General features: G+C 42.7%; 1 protein-coding gene across 1 annotated transcript in view; it reads left to right on the forward strand.

Moving 5' to 3' along the window:
* The window catches only part of LOC134358517 (dual oxidase 2-like), a 169,798-nt gene that overhangs the window by 134,648 nt on the left and 7,638 nt on the right, over positions 1-27,512 (forward strand). The window contains exons 29-33 of the mRNA XM_063070823.1: positions 3,815-3,968; positions 5,537-5,769; positions 7,450-7,608; positions 11,709-11,864; positions 20,051-20,179. Of these exons, the coding sequence (XP_062926893.1) occupies positions 3,815-3,968; positions 5,537-5,769; positions 7,450-7,608; positions 11,709-11,864; positions 20,051-20,179 (831 nt within the window). The remainder of the gene's footprint in view (positions 1-3,814; positions 3,969-5,536; positions 5,770-7,449; positions 7,609-11,708; positions 11,865-20,050; positions 20,180-27,512) is intronic.

A 27,512-nucleotide genomic window follows, 5' to 3' on the forward strand; every position in this document is an offset into this window, starting at 1 on the left:
CAATTTTCTTTTAAATCACAAGGAATTTTCAAACCAAACCAAAGTTTAATTTAGAGATACAAATTAAATTAATTTGAGGTGATTCAGCAGACAACAGTGAACTTAGTTTGAAGACCATTCCTGCATGCACTGTATGTAGACTGTGAAACTAGATAACCAACCAGATGTAAACACAAGAGACTGCAGATGCAGGAAATCAGGAGGAGCGCACAAGATGATAGAGAAATTCAGTGGTCAGACAGTAGTCTGGGGGGAAATCAAGTGTACGGGGTCTTTCTTTTTTTTATGTTAAATTTAAAATGGCTTCTTTGTTATGTTATACTGGGGAATGCTTCTTTGTTATGTTAAATGCTGAGAAAGTCTCTAGCTAGACATTTGCTTGGGTTATTATAGATAGCAGGGTGCTATTAGCCAATGGGTGGTCATGTATTGTTTTGTTTTCGGATGATAATGCTGTATCATATGACTGGGGACGGGGTTTTGGTGGGGAGTCGGAGGAGAGACGGGGAGGACGGCAGACGTGCGGAACGGCTCCAGTCGATCACTTCGGGTGGTCCCGAGCCATGAGTCAACAGGATTCGGGTGGTCGTCAGGAATCGATTGAGCTCCAACGGTTGCGTGCGAAGAACTTGGACTTTGAAAAGTCTTGGTGCCTTTTTTTCATTACTCCCTTTTCTGTATAGAATTTATATTAATGTCATAGAATTAGTAATATCTATAAAGTGTACTTGGTAAAATGTACTGGGTGTGCTGGCTGATGATTGATGTTTGGGATTGATTCGGGCAGCAACCGACTCCATGGGAAGCGTTGAGGCAGGTGCTGGGTGGGATTTCCCCTAGACATATACGAGCCAATATAACTGAGCGTTACACAAGGTTTTGGGCTGGGACTCATTTTCCTCTATATGTGCTACCTGACCTACTGAGTTCCTCCAGCAACTTGTGTATTGAACCAACTAGATGTAGCAAGTTCAATAAGACTGGTCATTTCAAAGTCAATAAGTACTGCAAAATTATCGTTGAAGAACATGATCCATTAAAGCATTTCAAGGAAACATACTTCTCACTTCTATCACCCTAACATTACATGCCTTTGGAAATAATCATCTAAGAATCAGAATCAGAGACAGGTTTATCATGATTTAACCAGTTCCCCTCCACCATCACCTTCCCCTGTCTGGTGCAACTAGTCCTCACTCAACAATTTCTCTTTCATCTCCTTCCACTTACTCCAAAACCATGATGTAGCTATGGGCACCTGCATGAGCTCCAGCTATGTTTGCCTTTTCGTTGGCTATGTGGACCAGTCCACGCTCCAATGTTGACTATTCATCAACAGGTCTAGGTTAGGTAACTCACTATGCACCTCTTAATTAATCAAGGCTCCACTTTACTGTCTCTGCACAAACAATAGCGTAATAATGTTGACTCCAAGCCAATAAATTAAAACATGAATTCTACTGTTCACTCTGCACCGATGCATACTCAGATCACTTCTCCAATTTATAATACTGATATAGAGATCTCTCATTGGCCAGATGATTTATCATTTCTCTCCCAGCCCCTGACATGGTGGTTCTCCCTTGCGATAGTTAGTCTCCCGAATTCTCGCCCCTTTGCATTTCAAGCTCCTAACTCATATAGTCTTCCTTATCAGTTCAGATGTTGCGCTTCAATTGTGTACACTCGAGGCCATCTGACGGACCTGGATCAGATTCCCATTTGATGTAGTTCAAGGGCTACGCAACTTTCTGTTTTAGGTGGCTTCTTTTGTTCTGTTCGACTCTGGTGCAAACCAACTTAACTGGGTCATCAAGATATTGGACGAAGATAATGAGATTACTTCTGCAAACCTGCCATTGTACACAATACAAAGCTTATCTGAGAATGATTTCAGGTATAGCAGATCAATAACAGAAACTTCTTGTGTCCACATTCAATTGCTCTGATTCAGTTATCTCAGAGCAAGAATCAGTTCATCAAACAGTTCACAAAATGGAAGTTACAGAGCAGCTTCACAAAATAGCAGCCGCCATTCCTTGAAGCACCTGGCAAGAACAAAGACAATTTTGTCTACTTCCACTGTCCTTGATTCATTTGAGTTTGATGTTTTCTTCCATCTTTTAATTCCTTCATGGCCAACATCAAATCTTCCCCTGGTCACGCACCCCAACTCTTTCTGCACTACACTGAAGACTGCATTAGTGCCACTTCATGTACCCATGCTGATCTTGTCAAATTCATCAATTTTGCCTCCACCTTTCACCCTGCCCTCAAATTCACTTGATCCGTTTCTGACCACTCTCTCCCTTTCTCAATCTCCCTGTCTCCATCTCTGGAGACAGACTATCTACTGATATCTTTTATAAAACTAATGACTCTAACAGCTATCATGACTATACGCTTCCCAACTGGTCACTTGTATGCCATTCTCTTTTCTCAGTTCCACTGTCCCTGCCATATCTGTTCCCAGCATGAGGCTTTTCTTTCCAAAACGTTAGAAATACTCTCCATCTTCAAAGAAAAGGGTTTCCTTTCCTCTACCAGTACTGCTGCCCTAACCCACATCTAATCTATTTCCCAGACATTTGCCCTCATTCCTTCTTCCTGCCACCTTAACAGGGATAGAGTTTCTCTTGTCGTTATGTACCACCCTATGAGCCTCCGCATCCAGCATGTCATTCTCCGCAATTTTCACCATCTTCAATGGGATCCTACTATCAAACTACTTTAACTCCTGCCCGCCAATCTCCACTTTCCACAGGGATTGCTCTCACTGTAAATTTCCTTGTCTATTCGCCCCTCCCCACTGATCTCCCTCCTGGCACTTATGCCTGCAAGTGGGACTAGTGCTACACATACCCATTCACCTCTCTCGCCACAATTTAGATCCTCAAACAGTCATTCCAGGTGAGGCAACACCTCACTATGAATCTGTTGGGGTCATCTACAGTATCTGGTGCTCCCAGTGCAGCGTCCTTTACATCAGTGAGACCCAATGTAGATTGGGGGACCACTTTGTTGAGCAACTTCACTCCATCTGCAAAAAACAGAATTTCCCAGTGGCCAACCATTTTAATTCCAATCCCCATTCCCATTCCAACACTTCATCCATGGCCTATTCTATTGATATGAAGCCACTATCAGGTTGGATGAGTAACACCTCATATTCAATCTGGGTAGCTTCCCAACCTGACACCCTGAACATCGATTCCTCTGATTTCTGGTAATTTGGCGCCTCTCCCCCCATCTCTGTTTCCATTTCCCATTATGTGTCCCTTCTTACACTTTTTCTTTTCTACACCTGTCCATAACCTCCCTCTGGTGCATCCACTCTCCTCTCCTATCAGATTCCTTCTTCTTCAGCCATTTACCATTTACCTTCTCCAACAATCACCTCCCAGCTTCTCACTTCATCTTCCCCTTCCAAAGAAACATATCTGTCCTTTTATTGTCCCGCATGTAACTTTTCCCCAACATTACATGATCAGCTTAGCTACCTTTGCAAACAATTAGATCTAAAGATCACAATAGAAGTAAATACCTTCACTTCCTCTGGCTCTGGCCTGGGAAAGAATGTGGTCTTACTGCTGATGCTAATTCTAAGAAGAATTAAAAAAAAAGTAAGTCAGAAATTTATTGGAGGAATGCTACATTTGTCTTCTAATTTCATGGCACAAGTTGAATTTTATAGTCTGATTGTGCTTGGCTTGAAGATAATAGCTTTAACTTTCAGAACTTGAACAATGCCACTATTTAACTTGATTTAATATGTCAACCTTGTCACTGAGCACCTTTTGTCTTTTTGATACAGATAATCTTACATGGTAGTGCTGCTTTGCTTCAGCCTCAGAGATTCCACATCTACTTTATCGTCCCCACTCTGTTCTTTGTTGGAGACAAATTTGTCAGCTACAGCAGGAAGAAAATTGAGATAGCTGTTGTGAGAGCACAACTTCTGCCTTCAGGTATGTTGAAAATCTCTGAGTTGTTGACACTGCAAGAACTGGCAATTCCATACAGTCCTCTTCATTGATTTTCTTTATTTTAACATAAACTGTATTTTTTAAGTTCACCTAAGGTGAATGTGAAGCAACCCATGTTTTTGTGGACAATTGAGTTCTCATACATGCTAACCAATACTATTTCTTTAAGTATCAAGAACAAATTAGGTAGCTATTGCTATATACTGTACCTGCCTGGACAACACATCGGGGATTTATTTGCCTTAAAAAGCCATATGAAATGCAAAACTTTCTACTCTGAGGTTTCCATAACAATTTTTCAAACACATAGAGTAGCAAGAGGGTTACCACCTGGTGAATGTATAGAGGAGAAAGAACCAGTGAATGCACTTGACTGATGCATTCATATGGCCATTGAGTTGACAGTGGCATTTGGAAAACACACTTTACGTTCTGGGAAATATAAAACTGTTGGCAGTAGCGTTTAATCTATCTGGCTGACAGGAAACTATTGGAATCAGATGCAGTCAACAACAGGAATTCTGCAGATGCTGGAAATTCAATCAACACACATCAAAGTTGCTGGTGAACGCAGCAGGCCAAGCAGCATCTGTAGGAAGAGGTGTAGTCGACGTTTCAGGACGAGACCCTTCGTCAAGACTAACTGAAGGAAGAGTGAGTGAGGGATTTGAAAGTTGGAGGGGGAGGGGGAGATCCAAAATGATAGGAGAAGACAGGAGGGGGAGGGATAGAGCCAAGAGCTGGACAGGTGATAGGCAAAAGGGGATACAAGAGGATCATGGGACAGGAGGCAGGTCCCATGATCCTCTCGTATCCCCTTTTGCCTATCACCTGTCCAGCTCTTGGCTCTATCCCTCCCCCTCCTGTCTTCTCCTATCATTTTGGATCTCCCCCTCCCCCTCCAACTTTCAAATCCCTCACTCACTCTTCCTTCAGTTAGTCCTGACGAAGGGTCTCGGCCTGAAACGTCGACTGCACCTCTTCCTAGAGATGCTGCCTGGCCTGCTGGGTTCACCAGCAACTTTGATGTGTGAATCAGATGCAGTGGTGGTTTTATACCCAACTATGTTTACTGTGTCCTGAAGAGGGGAATGAGGGAAATATTAGGAGGGATATAAAACTGGAGTTTCACCTGATCCCTTGGGAATCCTTGGTTTATCGGTCAAGACAAGTATGGGTTTTTCCTTGATTCTGAGGACTTGCCTCACAGCAGAGTAGAAGATATTCATGCTAGGTAATGAAAATGTTGCCGTGGCAGAGCTCAGTATCCAACATTCCCTGCTCAAGTAAACCACATTTAGCTACAGAGCGAACATCCTTGTAGAATGTCAAAAGAAAATTCCCAGTTTTATATTTCCCACTTTGTTCACATTGGATGTGATTGGCACTAAGTGTGCCTTTGACCTGTATGCCTTATTTAATGGAATTTGGATGAGATATTTCATTACATTTTACTAAATACTGAATTGAGCAAGTTGACATTTGTTCTTCCAGCTTAAAATGTGATTTTTTTGAGAAAACCATCCAAAATTTAAACATTATTTTTGTAGGTGTTACTAACCTTGAATTTAAACGACCCAGAGATTTTGACTACATGTCTGGACAGTGGGTACGTATTGCAAGCCTTCTCTTGGGAACAAATGAGTACCATCCCTTCACCCTGACTTCAGCTCCTCATGAAAGCACCCTTAGCCTTCACATCCGGGCTGTTGGACCATGGACAATACGCTTACGGGAAATATACTCTCCTGAAAATATAGCAAACATTGGTTATTACCCAAAGGTAAGAAAACTATTTTAGTTGTCTTTGAGTTCTATTTTGAATGTACAGCATACAAAGTCAAATATTTTCAGTATGTTATTTCACAAAACAAGGAAGTCTCCATAAGATCAAAAGTTTGTTATTTCAGACCATTGCTCATTAGATTTAATGTTGGCTTGCCCTCACTGTTAACATTTTAATTTGTGAAAGTTATGTGAACAAACACCAATTAGAAAACTTTGTTTAGGTAAATTTGACAGTCACTCCAGTGTACAGTAATGTTGAATGCATGATTTCTGCAATTACTGTCTTTCACAGAAGACATTATACTAAATGATCCATCTACTTGTTCAAGTCAGATCTACAAGATTGCATAACACTACTGAAAGAACAAAGAGAGTCAAAGAATCATACAACAAAAAGAAGACGCTTTGACCCAACTTTTCCATGCCCATTTAAACTAGTCCCATTTTTCTGTATTTGACTCAAATCCCTCTAAGCCTTTCCTATCTATGAACCTGGCAGCAAGGTAGTGTAGTGGTTGGTGTAACACTATCACTGTACCAACGAACCGGGCTCAATTTGATTGCTGTCTGTAGGGAGTTTGTATGTTCTCCCCACAACCATGTGGGTTTCTTCTAGATGGTATGGTTTCCTCCAAGGATATGTGGATTAGGGTTATTAATTTGTGGGCTTTTTAGTTTAGCATCAGAAGCATGGTGACACTTGCGGGTTGCCTCCAGCACATCTACGGAGTGTGTTGGTCATTGACACAAACAATATTGTGTGTTTTCACTGTTCTTTTGTACATGTGATATATAAACCTAAACTTCAATCTTTAAATTTCTTTTCAATGATGTATCATAATTTTGGATTGTGGTTCTTTAGCAACCAATACAGTAGAATTCCAATAATCCAGTATCTGACCATTCAGAACTCCTGATGTTTCAGCATCTAGCACAAGTTAATGTTTCCTGCACTTCCTTCCACTCATCAAGACCACATTACAGCAATCCCATTCAACTCCCTGAGAGTGGTACAAGTGTGGAATGAGCTGCCAGTGGGAGTGATGGATTTGGGTCCAATTGCAACATTTAAGGGAAATTTGAATAGATACATGTATGAGAGAGCTAAAGACTGCTCTGATCCAGGTGTGGGTAGATGGGGCTAGGCAAAAAAAAAACAGGTTGGCGTAAACTAGATTGGCTGAAGGGTTTGCTTCTGCGCTGAAGTGTTCAATGTCTCTTGACTCTAAGAATTTCTCTGCATGCTACATGTTGGAGATATATCCTCAAATGTTATAGCAGATCAGTATGTCTGCATGGGATTGTGAATTGACAGATTTGCAACACAACGTGGTTAGACACTTTGATTCAGCAAATTGAAGATATGGGGAGAATGGACTCAGACATTTGCAGTTAAATTCTTAATTGAATAATATTTCTTTGGAGCCATCACAACAAAGACAGTTCTATATACTGATAAAGTAGATAAACCTACTTAAGTGATCCTTAAATGTGCTGTCAAACAAATTTTAATTATCAATGTACCAAAGGTATGTGTCAGGAAACAAGTAAGTAAAATCTTGCTTGGAGAGATTGTTTTAAGAAGCTTCTGACTAGATTGAAGACATAACTGGCACATCTGCAAAGAAGGTCAGTGCAGAAGCGCAATAATTCAGATTGAAAATCTCTTCTTTAGATCTATCTGGACGGCCCATTCGGGGAGGGCCACCAAGAATGGAACAAGTTCGAGGTGTCGGTTTTGGTAGGAGGTGGAATTGGTGTGACGCCTTTTGCATCTATCCTCAAAGATCTTGTCCACAAGTCAACAATCAAGGACAAAATAGCATGTAAAAAGGTAAACTCAAGCTCATGCACATTATCTAATAGGTTTGAGACTTCGAATGGAAACAGTAGACATTTTTCTGCATCATCTTTAATCTTCTCCCTTGAAGGTGCTGAGGTGCTGACTTTTAAGAACTGACTTTTGCATTATTGCTGGGCCTTTCATTGTAAGTCAAGTGATGACCATGAACAAGTCTGGTGAAAGACTTCCTAGGGTGTTGGAGTATTAGGGGACTGATAATAGAATTTTTTAAATTATGATAGGTATACAGAATATTTTCCGGAGGATATAAGTGTTAAATACCAAAGGACATGCTTTTAAGTTTTGAGGAGGGAGAGTTTAAAGGTGATGTGAAGAGAAGTGTTTTTTTTGCCTAATGAGTAATGGGTGCCTGGAATGGGTTCCCAGGAAACAGGCAGTTTGGTGGAGTTTAAGAGGCTTTTAGATTGACGCATGGATGATACACAGGAAGAGGACATTTAGTATAAATTGGCATCGAGATGATCTGTACTGTTCTATGCTCAACGGAAGTGAGTGTCTTCAACCAGAGAAAGTGTCATAGCTGTAAAATATGCACATTCAATGGGTATTTAGCCTCTAATGAAAGTTCACTGCTAATTATACAGATTAATACCCAAGCTCAAACAAAGAGTGTATTGTTCAGTTCACAATGCCTCACAATTTGTTTACATATTTTATAGCCAGTGAGCAGTCAGACATTAAACATTATCCGAAAGGGATGACAGTCTTACAGCACAGTCAATAAAATTTTGAGATCAAGCATCTGCATAATACCCACATTTGAAAGTTTTTCAGAATATCCATCAGAAATGGGGTTAAATACATTTTCCCCAAAATCCACTGTAGTACCCTAATATCTACCCTTACCATAGCAGAATATATTAAAAGAGCACAAAATGAGGGGTTTAACAAAGTCAAAGTTGAGTTTATTATCAATTGCATAAATGAAAAACTTACTTGCAGCAGCATCATAGGCGCATAGCACCATATAAATGGCATTCAGAAGGAAAAACATCAATTATACACAATTGTTAGAAGGAAGAACACAATTAGAATTAAAAAATCATTTTAGTGCAAATTGACCAGAGTGTCCAGGTTGACACACCGGCACAACATTGTGGGATGCTACACAGACATAGTGGAAAAGTTTACTGAATATTTCGGGATCTGTCAAGTCCAGCATTTATGCCCATCCCAATCTGCCTATGATAAGTTAGCAGTGAGCTGCACTTAAACCCCTACAGCTGATTTGATGAATTCCTCAAACTTTTGTTATGAGTTGCTCAAGAATTAATGCTAGTTATTTTTCTTTTTATGGGATTCTTTTTTCTTAGTAACTCAGTGTCACCAATGACACCCTCGGTCAACACCGATTATTGTTGTAAGAAATACCACTTCTCAGTGCAACCTTTATACTTAATTATATTCTCATTGTTTATCTTCATGTGTTCACGGCTACCAGAGATACAATAACATGATAAACATGTTCATTTGTTTTATGTCTTGTGCTTCCTTGTACTTGACAGTTCTGTCATGGTAGCTGTTATTTCCAAAGTACTGAACATAATTCACACAGATAATCTGTCCTCTGCCCTGCTAGATGGCATGTTGGGGAACCAGAACATAATAAACAGAATGATCTCTCAACTGTATCAATCCAACATCATTTCCTTTATTTTTGATATTATATACAGTAAACATTACCTTAACAAATTTCATCACATTATTTAAAAGCTGTATCTTATGAACCTTGAACTATTAAACTCTTTTAATATCCTAGGAAATTGTTTTCAGAAACATATGAAAGATATAAATTCTGCTTCTTCAAATATTGCCCTGCAAAGTATGTGGACACTGATATTGATAATGATCCCCAAGCGCATCATACTGGCTAGAGAGTGAGTAGCCACTTGCTCCAGTGCTCCACAAGCCTTTCCTTCTCAAACACTCTAATTTCACCTTGAATATTTGAGCACTGCCAGTGACATGTTGTTGTTGCTTTTCAAAACACTGCCAGTGGTATGTTGTTGTTTCTTTTCAAAGGAAGTGGACGCTTTGCATTTTTTCAAGACAAGTGTGCAGCTGTTGAGATTTATCTTTGCCAAAGCATGGATATTAGCCCTTAACAACTTACCACTCTTAAATCGGTATAAAATAAAACAGTGTAGAACAGGAACTGACACTTAAGGTCATGATGTTATGCTGAACTAACGAAACTAGAAATTAAATACCTGGCCATCTTCTGCCCACACAAGATCCATATTCCTCCACTCATGTGCTGATCTAAGAGCCTCTTAAGCTATGTTCCCTTTAAGCTGTGCGCGTGTGCACGCGCACACATTTTTCAACCAGCGCACAAAAGGTTAGTTACCCAAAATAATGTAGTAATTAATAATTATACTTATTGAAAATAATCTTTTAGCTAAATGTTTCTGTTAACTAGTTAGTCGATTTTTCAAATACCACACTGCACGTCACTAATTTACGTCACCTCACCTTTCCTGTTCCGGTTTGTACAGCTGCATCACGGCGGCAGCCATCTTTGGCAGACAGCATTCATATCATAAGGTTTACAAAGATCTGTTTCAAATCCTGTAGATAGCTTACTAAGTTTTTATTGAAAAAGATCAGTCAAATAAGCCTGTGGCTAAATACTGTCACAAGAAATTGATAAACATCACATACAAAGTAGCTTTACAGGTTTTAAGTGATGTCTTTGATGAACTGGCTGTACTGTGCAAGATTCTGCAAAAGAGTGGCCTGACACCGATTGATGCACTTCATTTTGTGCAAGGCAAAATTAACAAGATAAGAAAGCAGTATCTGGGAGACAATGTTTCGTGGAGTGACAAAGTTAAAGTTTTGCTAAGCCAACAACGTGAAGAAAACGTCACAGTAGATACTGTACAAGTTCGCTGTTGACTTTTGTAAATAGTCTTTGTGTTCATTTAGAAGAAAGGTTTCCTGAAGATGAGGTGCAAGAATGGTCCGCTTTTGATTTCTCCGCAATTGCAGATTGTGACTTCACATTTGGCAATGAACAAGTTAATGCCTTATGTCTAAAATATCATGATTTTCTAGCTGAAAATACTGTAATAGTTAGACAGTTTAATGATTTCAAATTTTTCATGCAAGAAAAAAATTAAATCCAAACTAATTTCAAACTTCGCTCAAATGGTGGCATTTGTACTTCAAAATGAAGAGTTTTGCAACCTTGCACAGTTGATGGACATTGGGAGAACCTTTCTTGTGTCTAGTGTGGACTGCGAGCAAGGTTTTAGCCTAATAAATCAACTCAAAAACAAGCTGAGAAACCGTTTAGGTGCATGTCATTTGGATATGTTAATGAGAATCAAAAGCTATCAATTGGATGGAAGTTCTATTAGTCTAGATAGAGTTTACAAAGAATGGGTAAATGCCAAAGACAGGAGAGAGAAAAAATAATTGAGTGACTTAAATGTGTATGTTATCTTGTTGTTATTCTGTGTAGTTTTATGTCAAGTATTTTGTAAACCTACAAACGTACATAAACTGTGCCATGTGTACATTCAGTGCACACATACTTTTGTTACAGGAAAAACATTTGCACAACATAAGATTTTTGCACACACTGACTTCTGAAAATTAGAGGGAACATTGCTCTTAAGTGCCTCCATTGTATTTGGTTCCAGTACCACCCCCGGCAGCATTTTCCAGGCACCCAGAACTTGCTGTCTGAAAAAAACTTCCCCTGCACATCTCCTTTGAACATTCCTCCTCTAAGTGCATGCCCTCTTGTTAGTTCAACCCTAGGAAAAAAGATACCGGCTATCTACTTCTTCTATACCCTTCATCATCTTATAAACTATCAGGTCTCCCATCAGTCTTTACCACTCCAAAGCAAACAACTCATGTTTGTCCAGTTTCTTCTTATAACGTATGCCAAGTAATCCAGGAGGCATTTCAATAAACCTTTCTGCATCCTCTCCAAACTATAAAATTGGAAATTAAGTAATCAAAGCTGACTACATATTTTGCTGGTTAATAGGTGGTGAATCCTGACAGGGCTTTTTTTTTGCTCTAAATAACTTAGTTAACCTCTTTATTGCCAGATCTACTTTATCTGGGTAACTCGAACGCAGAGGCAATTTGAATGGTTGGAGGACATCATCCGTGAAGTTGAAGAGACAGACAAAAATTCCCTGGTATCTGTCCATATCTACATCACTCAGCTAGCAGAGAAGTTTGACTTGCGGACCACCATGCTTGTAAGTAACATTTGACCCTAGATCTGAACTGGGAGTATTAAAACTCTAGCCCTCAAGGTATTATTTTCAACTCCATTCTTGTCTCTACAGATCTACTGCTGAAGCTCTCACAAATCCTATACACTTTTGGCTATCCTCCAGTTTTCCACTCCAGACAAGCTTGAACTCATGCATTCCTCTGCTGTCATCCTAACTCAAACCAAGTCTCATTCATATATCATGCATACGTAGTTCAAACTGAATACTAGTTTGTCAGTGACTTTTGTTTTCGAACTCATAAGACCATAAGACAAAGGAGCAGAAGTCAGCCATTTGGCCCATCGAGTCTGCTCCGCCATTTTATCATGAGCTGATTCATTCTCCCATTTAGTCCCACTCCCTCGCCTTCTCACCATAACTTTGATGCCCTGGCTACTCAGATACCTATCAATCACTGCCTTAAATACACCCAATGACTTGGCCTCCACTGCTGCCCGTGGCAACAAATTCCATAGATTTACCACCCCCTGACTAAAAAAATTTCTGCGCATTTCTGTTCTGAATGGGCGCCCTTCAATCCTTAAGTCATGCCCTCTCGTACTGGACTCCTCCATCATAGGAAACAACTTTGCCACATCCACTCTGTCCATGCCTTTCAACATTCAAAATGTTTCTATGAAGTCTCCCCTCATTCTTCTAAACTCCAAGGAAAACAGTCCAAGAGTGGACAAATGTTCCTCATATGTTAACCCTCTCATTCCTGGAATCATTCTGGTGAATCTTCTCTGTACCCTCTCCAACGTCAGCACATCCTTTCTCAAATAAGGAGACCAAAACTGCCCACAGTACTCCAAGTGAGGTCTCACCAGCGCCTTATAGAGCCAAAGAAACCCTCCAGATTTCTTCTCTGCCATTTCCCTGTTGTCCTCCTGTGCTGCTACAACCCAATGAATTTATTTTTCTTTAAGCTCCACTTCTGATATCTCAGATGTCACGAAGTGTCTTCACTCCATTGAAGATAGTCATAATTTTCCAGTCTATCCAGCTTCCCACTGCAGTCAATATAATCAAGGACCCCTCCCATTCAGATTATTCTCTCCTCTCCCACCTTGCTTCAGGCAGAAAATACAAAAACTTGAAAACATGTATTACCAGGCTCAAAGACAGCTTTTATTCCATTATAAGACTTTTGAATCGACCTTTCTATGACAATGATGAATTCTTGATCTTTCAGTCTACATCATTATGACCTTGCACCTTACTTGTCTACCTGCACTGCACTTTTTCTGTAACTATAACACTATATACTGCATTCATAGCCTGATAACACAACCGTGGCTAACACGAGAGGTCAAAGCCAACATAAAAGCCAAAGAGAGGACATATACTAGAGCGAAAATTAGTGAGATGTTAGAGGATTGGTAATCTTTTAAAAACCAGTGGAAAGTGACTAAAAAGTCATTAAGAAGATAAAGATGGAATACGAGAGTAAGCTAGCCAATAATATTAAAGAAGATACCAAAAGTTTCATCAGGTATATAAAGTGTAAAACAGAGGCAAGACTGGATATCGGACCACTGGAAAATGGCGCTGGGGAGTAGTGATGGGGGACAAGGAAATGGCGGAAGCACTGAATAACTATTTTGCATCAGTCATCACTGTAGAAGAAAGTAGCAGTATAATGGAAATTCCAGGTGTCAGGGGACATGAAGTGCGTGAAGTTGCCATTACTAGAGAAAAGGTTCTTGGGAAACTGAAAGGTCTGAAGGTAGATAAGTCGCGTGGACCAGATGGCGTACACCCCAGAGTTCTGAAAGAGGTGGCTGAAGGTACTGTGGAGGCATTAGTAATGAGCTTTCAAGAATCACCAGACTCTGGAATGGTTCCGGAAGACTGGAAAATTGCAAATCTCATTCCAAGAAGGAAGAGAAGAAGAAGAAAGGAAACTATAGGCCAGCTAGTCTGAGCTCAGTGATTGGGAAGATGTTGGATTTGATTATTAAGGATGCAGTCTCACGATATTTGGAGGCACATGATAAAATAGGCCATTATAAGAATGGTTTCCTCAAGGAAAAATTTTGCCTGACAAATCTGTTGGAATTCTTTGAAGAAATAAGAAGCAGCATAGACAAAGGAGAATCGGTTGATGTATACTTGGATTTGAAGAAGACCTTTAACAAGGTGCTGAGCATGAGGCTGCTTAACAAGCTACACGCCCATGGTATTACAGGAAAGATTTTAACATGGATAAAGCAGTGCTGATTGACAAGAGGCAAAGAATAGGAATAAAGGGAGTCTTTTCTGGTTGGCTGCCAGTGACTAATGGTCAAGGGTCTGTGTTAGGACCAATTTGAATGATGGAATTTATGGCTTTGTTGAAAAGTTTGCAGATGATATAAAGATAGGTGGATGGGTAGGTAGTTTTGAGGAAGTAGAAAGGTTACAGAAAGACTTAGACAGATAAGGAGAATCGGCAATGAAATGGCAGATGGAATACAGTGTTGGGAAATGTATGGTCATGCACTTTGGTAGAAGAAATGGGAAGGTTGACTATTTTCTAAATGGAGAGAAAATACAAAAACAGGTGTAAAGGAACTTGGGAGTCCTTGTGCAGGATTCCATAAAAGTTAATTTGAAGATTGAGCCTGTGGCGAGGAAGGCAAATACAATGTTAGCATTCATTTCAAGAGGACTAGAATGCAAAAGCAAGTATGGAATGTTGAAACTTTATAAACCACTTGGATTATTGTGAGCAGTTTTGGGCCCCTGATCGTAGAAATGTTGTGCTGAAACAGGAAAGGGTTCAAAGGAGGTTCACAAAAATGATTGCAGGATTGAATGGCTTGTGATATGAAGAACATTTATTGGTTCTGGGCCTATATTCACTGGAATTCAGAAGAATGCGTGATGACCTCATTGAAACAATGTGCCTTGAGCAAGGCACTTAACCACACATTGCTCTAGTGTCTGTGCGAGTGGTGCCCCACACAGACTTCTAATCTGCACCTTGTAAAGTATGAAAATGCCCGACACAGGCCTCTCCTGGTCTGAGTCGACGTTCCCTCCCTCCCTCATTGAAACCTATTGAATGGTGAAAGGTCTTGATAGAGTGGATGTGGAGAGGATGTTTCCTACTGTGGGAGAGTTTAAGACCAAAGGACGCAGCCTCAGTATAGGGAGGTGTCCTTGGAGGTTCCTTGGATGATGGAGATGAGGAGGAATTTATTTAGGCGGAGAGTGGTGAATCTGTGGAATTCTTTGCCACAGTTGTGGAGGCCAACTCTTTATAGATACTTAAGGGAAAAGTTGATAGATTCTTGAGTGGTCAGAGTATCAAGTGATACTGGGCGAAGGTAGGAGATTGGGGTTGAGAGAAGAATTTGAATCAGCCATGATGAAATGGCAGACACGATGGGTGGCCAAATGGCCTAATTCAGCTCCTATATCTTATGGTCTTATTCTGGTTTTATTTTCCTTTTGTACAACCTTGATAGGCTTATATATGGAATAATCTGTCTGGATGGCATGCAAACATAAACTTTTCACTGCATCTCCATATCTGTGACAAAAATAAACCAATTACCAATTACAAATTCCCTGGCCTTCATGTGTGGCTCAGCTACTAAGCCCAGCAGAACTGCTCCTACTGACAGGAGAAGGGGCAAAGGCATGTGACTGGCTCCTTAAAACCAGTTGCTTCGGGCAAATGAGGCTCGTCAGTTATGTTTGGCAGCTTATTTAGGAGATTGAAAACTCTGATCTCAAACCTACGCTGCCTTGCGGCTAAACCCACTCATGGGGAAGGCTTTGGAAGTAATCTCTCAAGGAAAAATCCAGAGCTGGAATTCCTAAGACAGTCCTACATTGAGTTCAATGCTGACTGGTAACTCCTGCGATGTCACTGGTGTCAAACTGTATCAGTGTCTGCCATTCCATCAGCTGCATGAAGAGGAGGAGGCTGCTGCATGGGGAACAGCTTGCTCTCCATATTGTATTGCCCTGGCTTGCATATCATGTGGACAGCTAGGATGCTACATCAGTCGTCGACATCAACCAATGGAGGGCTTCAATCAAATTAGGTCAGGACATATGCAGTGAATCCAGGCCCCTGGGAAGTATTACAGTATTGAACAGTAAGACCTTGGACTACAGATACATAGTTCTCAAAAATGGCAACATGGGTAGAGAGTGTAGTCAAGAAGGCATGTTATATGCTTGTCTTCATTAGCCAAGGCATTGAGTATAGGAGTTGGGAAGCCATATTTTAGTTGTAGAAATCATTGGTTGGGCTGCATTGGGAATATTGTGTGCAGTTCTGGTCGCCACACTAAAGGGATTAAGCTCAAGAGAAGGCAGAAAAGATTCACAGGAATATTACCTTGACTGGAAGGTGTGAGGTCTAAGGAGACTGTTACCCCTGGAACAAAGGAGGCAGAGGTTTATAAAATTATAAGCGTTGTAGATAGGATAGATAGTCAGATTATTTTGCCCAGCGTAGGGTAATCTAAAATTTAAGGGGCAAGTTTGTCACGCAGAGGGTGATGGGTATATGGAAAAAGCTGCCAGTGTGATTGGTAGAGGCACATACATGAACAATATTTAAAAGGTACTTGACGGGTACAGGGATAGAAAAGATTGACTGATGCAGGTAAACTGGAGGAATCAGGTTGGTACTGGACCCCAAGAAAGGGAGTTTGTGGAGTCCCTCTGAGATGGATTCTTAGAACAGCTTGTACTGGAGCCTACCAGAGAGAACGCAATTCTAGATTTAGTGTTGTGCAATGAACCGGATTTGATCAGGGACCTCAAGGTAAAGGAGCCATTAGGAGGTAGTGACCATAATATAAGTTTTAATCTACAATTTGAGAGGGAGAAGGGAAACTCGGAAGTGTCAGTATTACAGTTGAACAAAGGGAACTATGGTGCTATGAGGGAGGAGCTGGCCAAAGTTCAATGGAACAATACCCTAGCAGGGATGACAGTGGAACAGCAATGGCAAGTGTTTCTGGAAATAATGCAGAAGGTGCAGGATCAGTTCATTCCAAAGAGAAAGAAAGATCCTAAGGGGAGTAAGGGGAGGCCATGGCTGACAAGGGAAGTAATGGACATAAAAATAAAAGAGAAGTATAACCTAGCAAAGACGAGTGGGAAGCCGGAGGATTGGGGAACTTTTAACGAGCAACAGAAGGTAAGTAAAAAGGCAATACGCAGAAAAAAATTGAGGTACGAAGGTAAACTAGCCAAGAATATAAAGGAGGATAGTAAAAGCTTCTTTAGGTATGTGAAAAGGGAAAAAATAGTTAAGACCAAAATTGGGCCCTTGAAGACAGAAGCGGGTGAATTTATTATGGGGAACAAGGAAATGGGAGACGAGCTGAACAGGTACTTTGGATCTGTCTTCACTAGGGAAGACACAAACAATCTCCCAGATGTAACAGTGGCCAAAGGACCTAGGGTAATGGATGAATTGAAGGAAATTTATATTAGGCAGGAAATGGTGTTGGATAGGCTGTGGGGTCTGAAGGCTGATAAGTCCCCAGGACCTGATGGTCTGCATCCCAGGGTACTAAGGAGGTGGCTTTAGAAATCGTGGATGCATTGGTAATCATTTTCCAATGTTCTATAGATTCAGGATCAGTTCCTGTGGATTGGAGGGTGGCTAATGTTGTCCCTCTCTGCAAGAAGGGAGGAAGAGAGAAAACAGGGAATTATAGACCGGTTAGCCTGATGTCAGTGGTGGGAAAGATGCTGGAGTCAGTTATAAAAGATGAAATTACGACACATCTGGATAGCAGTAACAGGACTGGTCCGAGTCAGCATGGAGTTACGAAGGGGAAATCGTGCTTGACTAATCTTCTGGAATTTTTTGAGGATGTAACTATGAAAACGGACAAGGGAGAGCCAGTAGATGTAGTGTACCTGGACTTTCAGAAAGCCTTTGATAAAGTCCCACATAGGAGATTAGTGGGCAAAATTAGGGCACTTGGAATTGGGGGCAGAGTACTGACATGGATTGAAAATTGGCTGGCTGACAGAAAACAAAGAGTAACAATTAACAGGTCCCTTTCGGAATGGCAGGCGGTGACCAGTGGGGTACCACAGGGTTCAGTGCTGGGACTGCAGCTGTTTACAATATATATTAATGATTTAGATGAGGGAATTAAAAGTAACATTAGCAAATTTGCCGATGACACAAAGCTGGGTGGCAGTGTGAAATGTGAGGAGGATGATATGACAATGCAGGGTGACTTGGACAGGCTGGGTGAGTGGGCAGATGCATGGCAGATGCAGTTTAATATGGATAAATGTGAGGTTATCTTTGGTGGTAAGAGCGGGAAGGCAGATTATTATCTAAATGGAGTCAAGTTAGGAAAAGGGGAAGCACAACGAGATCTAGGTGTTCTTGTACATCAGTCACTGAAAGAAAGCATGTAAGTACAGCAGGCAGTAAAGAAAGCTAATGGCATGTTGGCCTTCATAACAAGGGGAATTGAATATAAGAGCAAAGAGGTCCTTCTGCAGCTGTACAGGGCCCTGATGAGACCACATCTGGAGTACTGTGTGCAGTTTTGGTCTTCAAATTTGAGGAAGGACATTCTTGCTATTGAGGGAGTGCAGCGTAGGTTCACAAGGTTAATTCCCGGGATGGCGGGACTGTCATATGTCGAAAGATTGGAGCGACTGGGCTTGTATACTCTGGAATTTAGAAGGCTGAGAGGGGATCTTATTGAAACATGTAAGATTATTAAGGGATTGGACACGCTGGAGGCAGGAAGCATGTTCCCACTGATGGGTGAGTCCAGAACCAGAGGCCACAGTTTAAGAATAAGAGGTAGGCCATTTAAAACGGAGTTGAGGAAAAACTTTTTCACCCAGAGAGTGGTGGATATATGGAATGCTCTGCCCCAGAAGGCTGTGGAAGCCAAGTCTCTGGATGCTTTCAAGAAAGAGATGGATAGAGCTCTTAAAGGTAGCGGAATCAAAGGTTATGGGGATAAGGCAGGAACTGGATACTGATTGTGGATGATCAGCCATGATCACAGTGAATGGCGGTGCTGGCTCGAAGGGCCAAATGGCTTACTCCTGCACCTATTGTCTATTGTCTATTTTTAGAAGGATGTGGGATAAAAATTCAAAGTTCAAAAATTCAAATTAAGTTTGTTATTAAAACTGTATATGTGTCACTATATACTGTCCTGAGATTCGTTTTCTTGCAGACGCTCTCAGTAGATACAAAATGATACAATTAAACCAATGAAAAACTACACACAAACAACCAATGTGCAAAAGAAAACTATAAATAATACTGAGATTATAGGTTGTAGAGTCCTTGAAAGTGAGTCCATAGGTTGTAGAATTAGTTCAGTGTTGAGTGAGTGAAGTTATCTTTACTGGTTCAGGAGCCTGGTGGTTGAAGAGTAATAACTGTTCCTGAACCTGTTCGTGTGGGACCTAAGGGTCATGTACCTCCTTCCCAATCGCAGCAGCAAGAAGGCATGGCCTTGAGGGTTGGTGGCAGGCCGGGGGGGGGGGGGTGGGGGGGAGGGAGGTAGAATCTATGAAAATGGCTGTTTTTTTTTGTGGCAGCTCTTCTTGTAGAGAAGAGTGGGTACATTTACAAATGTAGGCTAATAAAATTACTATAGCTAAGCATCTTGCTAGCATGGATGAGTTGGGCCCAAAGGATTGTTTCTGTGCTAAATAACTCTGTGGATCTATGTAAATTTTGGCCTGGAACTAATGTTGTATTGGTATTGTAACAGCCAATAGACCCCAAACACTCTGGATGAATATTACTGAATGCTATCCTGTCTTTCAATCAAAATTTGGTAACTGAACTGCATACTTTATAGGACTGACTAAGTTATCTAACTGCTATTTTGTAACAAAGATGCCAGGACCTGGCTTTGGAATCTAGCTATTGCAGTGAATTTTGTATCCCAACACCTGCTAGAAAAGCATTCTAGAATGCACTGACCTTCTGCTGACATTAGACAATGTCCATAACATAATGTAAGTAAAGAGAAGGGAAAAATTCACACATGAATTAATTTTGGGTGCAAGCATTTGGTACTACATTGAATCTGCTTGGTTATACAGTATATATTACTTGATGATCTTGACTATCCTTATAATTTTATAAACCTCTATAAGTATTGTTTGCTCTATTTCTGGACATAAGTTAATGAAATTTTTGTTTCGTCTAGTACATTTGCGAGCGCCACTTCCAGAAAGTGTCAAATCGTAGCTTGTTCACTGGACTTCAATCCATCACACATTTTGGACGGCCTCAATTTGTCCCTTTCTTCTCTTCGCTTTTGGATGTGCATTCCGAGGTGAGTAGTGATTTGTACTCCTGCAGCTATGGTTTAAAGTATCCCGTCATCGTTGTGGCAAACATTGTCATTCCTCAATGTACTAGGGACACTCAGCTTTGATAAGGCAATTTTAATTGGATCTTTGATTTTGATTCAGTGTGACATATCCCAGTTATGTATGCCCCAAAACCTGTCAAAGTTGAATTTATCATCACATGCACAGGGTGTACTGAGAAACTTACCTGCAGCAGTATCACAGGCACAGAGCATAATACTAGAAGCATTCACAAGAAAAACATAAATTATACACAACTGTTACAAGAAGGAACACAATTATACATAATTTTATAAGAAACGCTAATTAGAACAACAGAAATGTTCATTCTAGTGCAGTAATCAAAGTAGTCACAGTGTTGCTATACTGCAGTGATTAGAGTTATACTAGTTGGTTCAAGAATGAATGGTTAATGGAAAGTAGCAGTTCTTGAACCTGAAGGTGGCGATTTCTGCTCAATGGTAGCATCAAGGATATGGCATGTTGGCTTCTTCAGGCAGTGCCTCATATAAATACATTCAACAGTGGGGAGGAATGTGTCTATTGTGTATTGGGCTGAGTAAACCACTTTCTACAGCTACTTGCGTTCCTGTGTATTCGAATTGCCATACCAGACCATGATGCAGCTAGTTATGAGATGCTCAACAATATTCTGCAGAAGGTTTTTAGACTGTTCAGTGAGAAACCAAACCTCCTAATTATGTAAAGATGCTGGGATACTATCATCAGTATCTGAAGTGGCATCAACAGGTCTCTGCTCAACTCATCCTTTGGAAAAACTGCTCAAAGTGGGCCATTTAGAAGTAAATGACAGTCCACTGTTTTTAACTATAGATTGAAGAACGGCTAGGCTAACAAAGCTAATAGAATTCCACAAGAATTGATAGGTTTCTTATCCCCAAATATGAAACTATAATTTATTAATGGTAGGCCACGACTGAAAACACAGGTCACCAGGATCAAAATGAGTAGAGCAGACATTGTATTGAATGAAAAATAATAGCCAAGCATTTTGTAGTCGATGCTGAAGTGACAATGTTCACTGTTGGCTGCAAAGAAAACTGTCCGCAATGACACAGCAACTCCTCTGACATATCACATTTGTTACCATGCATCCGATCAGAATCTCCCTTGTTGATGATGCCAAGCAATCAAGCATGAATAATTCGCAGATACCAAACCAAGAAGAAGAAGGCAGAATTTTTTGTTAATATATTAATCCTTTTAGAAATCAGAAATAAAACTAGAATATGAAGTATCATTTTAAAATCTTTCATACTATTTAAAAAATCTCTTACTTTGAAATCTTAAACTGACATATTTCACTGTATGTTTTGATGTGCACGTGATAAATAAATCTGAATCTGATGTTCTTAAAACCGATATATACAGAATTTGTTCTATAAGACTTAGAATTTACAAATCATTCATTCAGGTTAGTGCATCCTTAAACTTTGGAGTACTTAGCTTGTTCAGAGATAGGTGAAAATTTTGTCAATTCCCTACATTTCCTTGCCTTGATTATCAAGAAGAAGGCTGCAGAACAGCTGAGCATGTGAAGGAATGCCAAATTACACACACTTTGGCACTTCCACATTTAATGTACTCACTGTGGAGTTGCAGAATTTTTCTGCCAATATCAAGATGTAACAACAAAGAAAGATGATTATTTGCCATCACTGCAATTGGTGGATCTAGACCAATCAAATTCAAAAGTTGAATTTGAAGTAAAACCCTGTGAAACATGTGTAGACTGAGGGAAGGAAGGACTTCTAACTCAGAAGCTGAAAAATGGCATAAATTGACAAAGAATGGAAAGCAATGGAATAAAAAGTCCAACTGATATTCTGACATTTTCACTTCAGATGAACTCCTTTAATCCCTCTTCATTCTATCAACATTGTTCTATCCCTTTATCAGCATATACTTCTATTCCTTTCTTCTTCATGTGCTGATCTCAAGACAAGGGGTCAACTCAGGCAGGTGTGAAGTGACATATTTTGGGAAATTAAACCAGAACAGGACACACACAGTGAACCATATGGTCCCGAGGAGTGTTGCAAAACAGAGACTGATGACTACAAGTACATAGTTCCCCGAAAGTTCCCTGGCATCACGTGGAGACAGTGGTGAAGAAGGCACCACTTGCCTTCACTGGAGGGGGCATTGGATAGAAGAGTTGGTATGTCGTGTTACAGCTGTGCAAGATATTGCTGATGCTGCATCTGGAATATTGTATGCAGTTCTGCTTGCCACAGAAAAATCAGAGTGGGTGCACAAATGTTTTGCTGGGAATGGAGGCTTGAACTAAGGAGTGAATGGATAGGCTGGGGTCTGTTTTCCTTGGAGCAAAGCAAGTTGAGGGGTGACTTTACTGGGTTTGGGGTTTATATAATGATGTGTTGCATAGATAGGGAGGAGGGTCACACTCTTTTTCCCAGGGTAGGTGATGCACTATCAATAGCTCCAAAAGACTGGAAGTAGAGTAAATACTCAAAGGCTTTTATTCGCAGTAAAATGTGACCTCCACCATGCTGAGTATCTGCCCCTGACTGAGAGGAGGAGCAGTGGCACAACCGCCTTTATTCAGGGGTCTGTGGGAGGAGGCACAGGAGCAGTCAGCAGAGGGGCGTGTCCAGACAGTTAACCCAGTTACAACATATATATATGGTTTACTACATTCACCCCTCCTTTTTTAAAGAAGAGTCCCGTGGGGTGAAGTGTCTGACAATATTTAAAACAAGTATATTTACAGATCAAGTCTATCAGGTGGTCGAGTCCCCGTCGCTGTGATCTACGTAGCACCGGTGGTGATTACACCGGCAACGGTGGTTGTGCTGGCTCCAGCCTGACTTGAGGTGCCAGCACGTTAGGTGTTGGTAATCCCTCGTGTGTGTGCATCATGGGAGTGTCGTGTGGTGTCTGTGTAGGGCTTGGAGTGCGCAGTGTCTTGTGGGTATATACATCGGTGGGTACGGGGTTAATAGTCACCACGGAGTGTTCGGGGTAGGGGCCCGATGCTCCTGCGGGTGCCAGGTCGCGGATGGAGACCGTGTCCTCCCGCCCATCAGGTACCACATAGGCATACTGGGGGTTCGCATGAAGTAAGTGAACCCTCTCCACCATCGGGGAGTATTTATTGCTCCTCACATGTTTCCGGAGCAGCACTGACCCCGGGGACGTCAGCCAAGTTGGTAGGGTGGTCCCAGTGGTCGACCTTCTGGGAAAAGAAAAGAGTCGCTTATGAGAGGTGGCATTGGTGGACGTGCATAACAGGGAGCGGATGGAGTGGAGTGCCTCAGGAAGGACATCCTGCCAGCGGGAGACCGGCAGTCCCTTTGACCTGAGGGCTAAGAGTGTGGCTTTCCACACCGTGGCATTCTCCTCCTCCACATGTCCATTCCCCCGGGGATTATGGCTCGTGGTCCTACTAGTTGCAATACCCCTAGCCAGCAGGTATTGCCGCAGCTGGTCACTCATAAAGGAGGACCTTCTGTCACTGTGGATATAGCATGGGTATCCGAACAGAGTGAAGAGCTTGCGCAGGGCTTTTATAACTGACGTGGTAGTGGTATTGGGGCAGGAGATGGTGAAGGGGAACCACGAATACTCGTTGATAACGTTAAGAAAGTACATATTGCGGTCGGTGGAGGGAAGGAGGCCCTTAAAGTCAACACTCAGTAGCTCAAAGGGGCGGGTGGTCATGATTAGTTGTGCCTTTTCGGGTCGGTAGAAGTGCAGTTTGCACTCTGCGCAGACTTGGCAGTCCCTGGTCATTGTCCTGATCTCCTCAAGGGAGTAAGGCAGGTTCCGGGCTTTCACGAAGTGGAAAAGCCGGGTGACTCCCAGGTGGCAAAGATCTACATGCAGGGCGTATAGCTGGTCGATCTGCGCGCTGGCGCATGTTCCCCGGGATAGGGCATCGGAGGGCTCGTTGAGCTTCCCAGGCCTGTACATGATGTCATAGTTGAAGGTGGAGAGTTCGATTCTCTACCTCAGAATTTTATCATTTTTGATTTTGCTCCGCTGTTGGTTACTAAACATGAATATGACTGAGCACTGGTCAGTCAGCAGGGTGAATTTTTTGCCGACGAGATAGTGCCTCCAGTGCCTAATAGCTTCCACTATGGCCTGGGCCTCTTTCTTCACCGTGGAGTGCCAAATTTCAGGGCCTTGAAGGGTACGGGAGAAGAACGCCACCGGTCTTCCCGCCTGGTTGAGGGTAGCAGCCAGCGCAAAGTCGGAGGCGTCACTGTCTACTTGGAAGGGAATGGCCTCGTCCACCGCATGCATTGCTGCTTTGGCAATGTCCCCTTTAATGCAGCTGAAGGCCACGCGGGCCTCGGCTGAGAGGGGGAATGTGGTGGACTTGACCGGGGGCGGGCCTTGTCTGCGTAGTTAGAGCCCATTGGGCGTAATATGAAAAGAAGCCCAGGCACTTTTTGAGGGCTCTGAGGGTGTTGGGAGTTCCAACAGGGGGCGCAAACGGTCGGCGTCAGGGCCAATGACTCCATTCTCCACGACACACCCAAGGATAGCAAGTCGGGTGGTTCCGAACACACACTTGTCCTTGTTATAGGTGAGATTGAAAGCTTTGGCTGCTTGGAAAAATTTTTGGAGGTTGTTGTCGTGATCCTGCCGGTCGTGACCGTAGATGGTGATGTTATCCAGATATGGGAACGTGGCCTTCAGTTGGCACTGGTCTACCATCCAGTCCATTTCCCTCTGGAGGGCAGATACACCATTCGTGACAACGAAGGGGACGAGCAGGAAGTGATAAAGCCTGTCGTCCGCCTCGAAGGGGGTGTAAGGGCAGTCCTCCCGGCAGATGGGGAGCTGATGGTAAGCGGATTTTAGATCTATGGTCGAGTACACCTTGCACTGTGCTATCTGATTGACCATATACGCAATGCGGGGTAGAGGGTATGCGTCGAGCTGCGTGAACCTATTGATGATCTGGCTATAGTCCATGACCATCCTATTTTTCTCCCCTTTCCGAACAACGACCACCTGCACCCTCCAAGGACTTGTGCTTGGCTCAATGACCCCCTCCCTGAGCAGCCACTACACCTCCGACTTAATGAAGGCTCTGTCCCTCACGCTGTACTTCCTGCTTTTAGTTGCCACAGGTTTACATTCGGGGGTCAGGTTGGCGAACAGCGGTGGGGGAGGGATCTTGAGGGTGGAGAGGCCGCAAGTGGTGTCGGTAGTGCAGCTGTTGGCATGGTGTTGGGTGGGATCTGCGGGTCGGTGTGTGTGTGTGGTCAGTAGCGGGGTATGTGGAGTATCCCTACAAAACAGGGGATTTATGACAGTAATTGGTGGGAGGGGCCCATCATACTCCATTGTTACGCTTTTCAGGTGGCTCTGGAGGTCGAGCCCCAATAGCACAGGGGCACACAGTTGAGGCATGACCAGTAATGTAAAGTCACGATATTTTGTGCCTTGCACCACTAGCGTCGCTACACAACCCCCCTGGATGTCTGTTGTATGTGATCCTCTGAGTTACCAGCCGTATCGCGAGTCCGCAATGCTGCACTGTGTTCAGGTGGATAAAACTCTCTGTGCTGCCCATGTCAAACAGGCAGCTTGTCCTGCGCCCCTCCACCAGGATGTCCATCATTGACCTTGCGAGCTGGTGGGGAGCGCTTTGGTCGAGGGTCACGGAGGCCAGAGTTGAGTTGCTGTCTTGGTCCGGCGCGGTGGCGTGCCCCGTGATCATCCATGGGTCGTAGGCGGTGGGAGGTGGCGCTGACCAATATGGCTGCCCCCATGTCTCGCACGTGGTGGCGGCGTGTAGGGAAGGTGGCGGCAGGCGAGATGGCGACCCCCATGCCTTGCACGGCGCGCTGCTCGATCCCGCTTGCAGTTTGGACATACAGGCCCTGACGAAGTGGCCCTTCTTTCTGCAGCTGGAGCAGGTAGCTTCTCGGGCCGGGCAGCGTTTCCAGGGGTGCTTTTCGAGTCCGCAGAAGTAGCACTTCGCGGACTCGCGACTGGCAGCAGCTATGGTCAATTTGCTGGCAGGTTGCGGAGTCTGTGGTGTCCACAAGGCCATCAGGGGATCGCGTGCCTCAGAGTTGTGCAGAGCGGCCTCCGACGTGTCAGCCAGCTCAATTGCCGAACGTAAGGTAAGATCAGCTTGTTCCAGCAGCCACTGGCATACGTACACTGACCTGGTCCCCGTGACGAAGGCGTCTCTCAGTAGGAGCTCCGCATGCTGTTCAGCCGTCAGTTCTTGGCAGTCGCAGGTCCACACGAGTGTCTGTAGGGCCCAGACAAACTCAGCACTCGGCTCCCTGGGCTGCTGCTGCCACGTCGCTAAGCGATGTCGCGCATAGACGGTGTTTACCAGCCGGAGGTATTGTCTTTTGAGGGTGCTCATCGCGCCGTCGTAGCTTGGCTGGTCTCTGATCATCGAGTAGACCCATGGACTGACACTGGAGAGTAGAACTCTGCACTTCGCAGTGGACTCGGTCACTTCAATCTCCTCTAGGTATGATTCGAAGCAGGCCAGCCAGAGTGCGAAAGCGTTTCCAGCTTCAGGTGTTTGCGGGTCAAGGTCTAACTTGTCGGGTCTCAGGACGTGTTCCATGCTTTAAAATTACTGCTAATAAAATTGATGCACTATCAATAACTCCAAAAGACTGGACGTAGAGTAAATATTGAAAGGCTTTTATTAGCAGTAAAATGTGATCTCCACCATGCTGAGTATCTGCCCCTGGACTGAGAGAAGGAGTAACGGCACAATCACCTTTATTCAGGGGTCTGTGGGAGGAGCCACAGGAGCAGTCAGCAGAGGGGCGTGTCCAGACAGGTGACCCAGTTACAACATATATATGGTTTACCACAGTAGGGAAGGCATAGGTTTAATGTAAGTGGGGAAAAACTTAAAGGACTCCTGAAGGTTAGAGGATTTTCACAGAGAGTAGTAGATGCATGTACCATACTGCCAAAGGAAGTGGTATAGGTGGGTACAGTTACAACATTTAAAGGCATTAATATTGGCTTATGGATAGAAAAGATTTGGAGTGATACAAGCAAAAGGAACAAGTTCAGGAAGGCACCTTGATCAGTATTGGAAAGTTAGGCTAAAGAACCTATTTCCATGCTGTATAATTCTATAACTGATAGCAAGTTACACACTACTAATGTAGTGAAGGAAAAGAGGTCATAGCTGAATTTTCTTCTGGATTTTTTTTTTAGCAATTGTCTTATATTGATAGCCCTAACCCCAGCTTGCTCCTGTGGTGCCCCAACCCAGGACACCCTCCACCTGGTCCGAACATGCCCTCT

The sequence above is a fragment of the Mobula hypostoma genome, chromosome 18, assembly GCF_963921235.1.
Source record: "Mobula hypostoma chromosome 18, sMobHyp1.1, whole genome shotgun sequence".
Lineage (NCBI taxonomy): Eukaryota > Metazoa > Chordata > Chondrichthyes > Myliobatiformes > Myliobatidae > Mobula > Mobula hypostoma.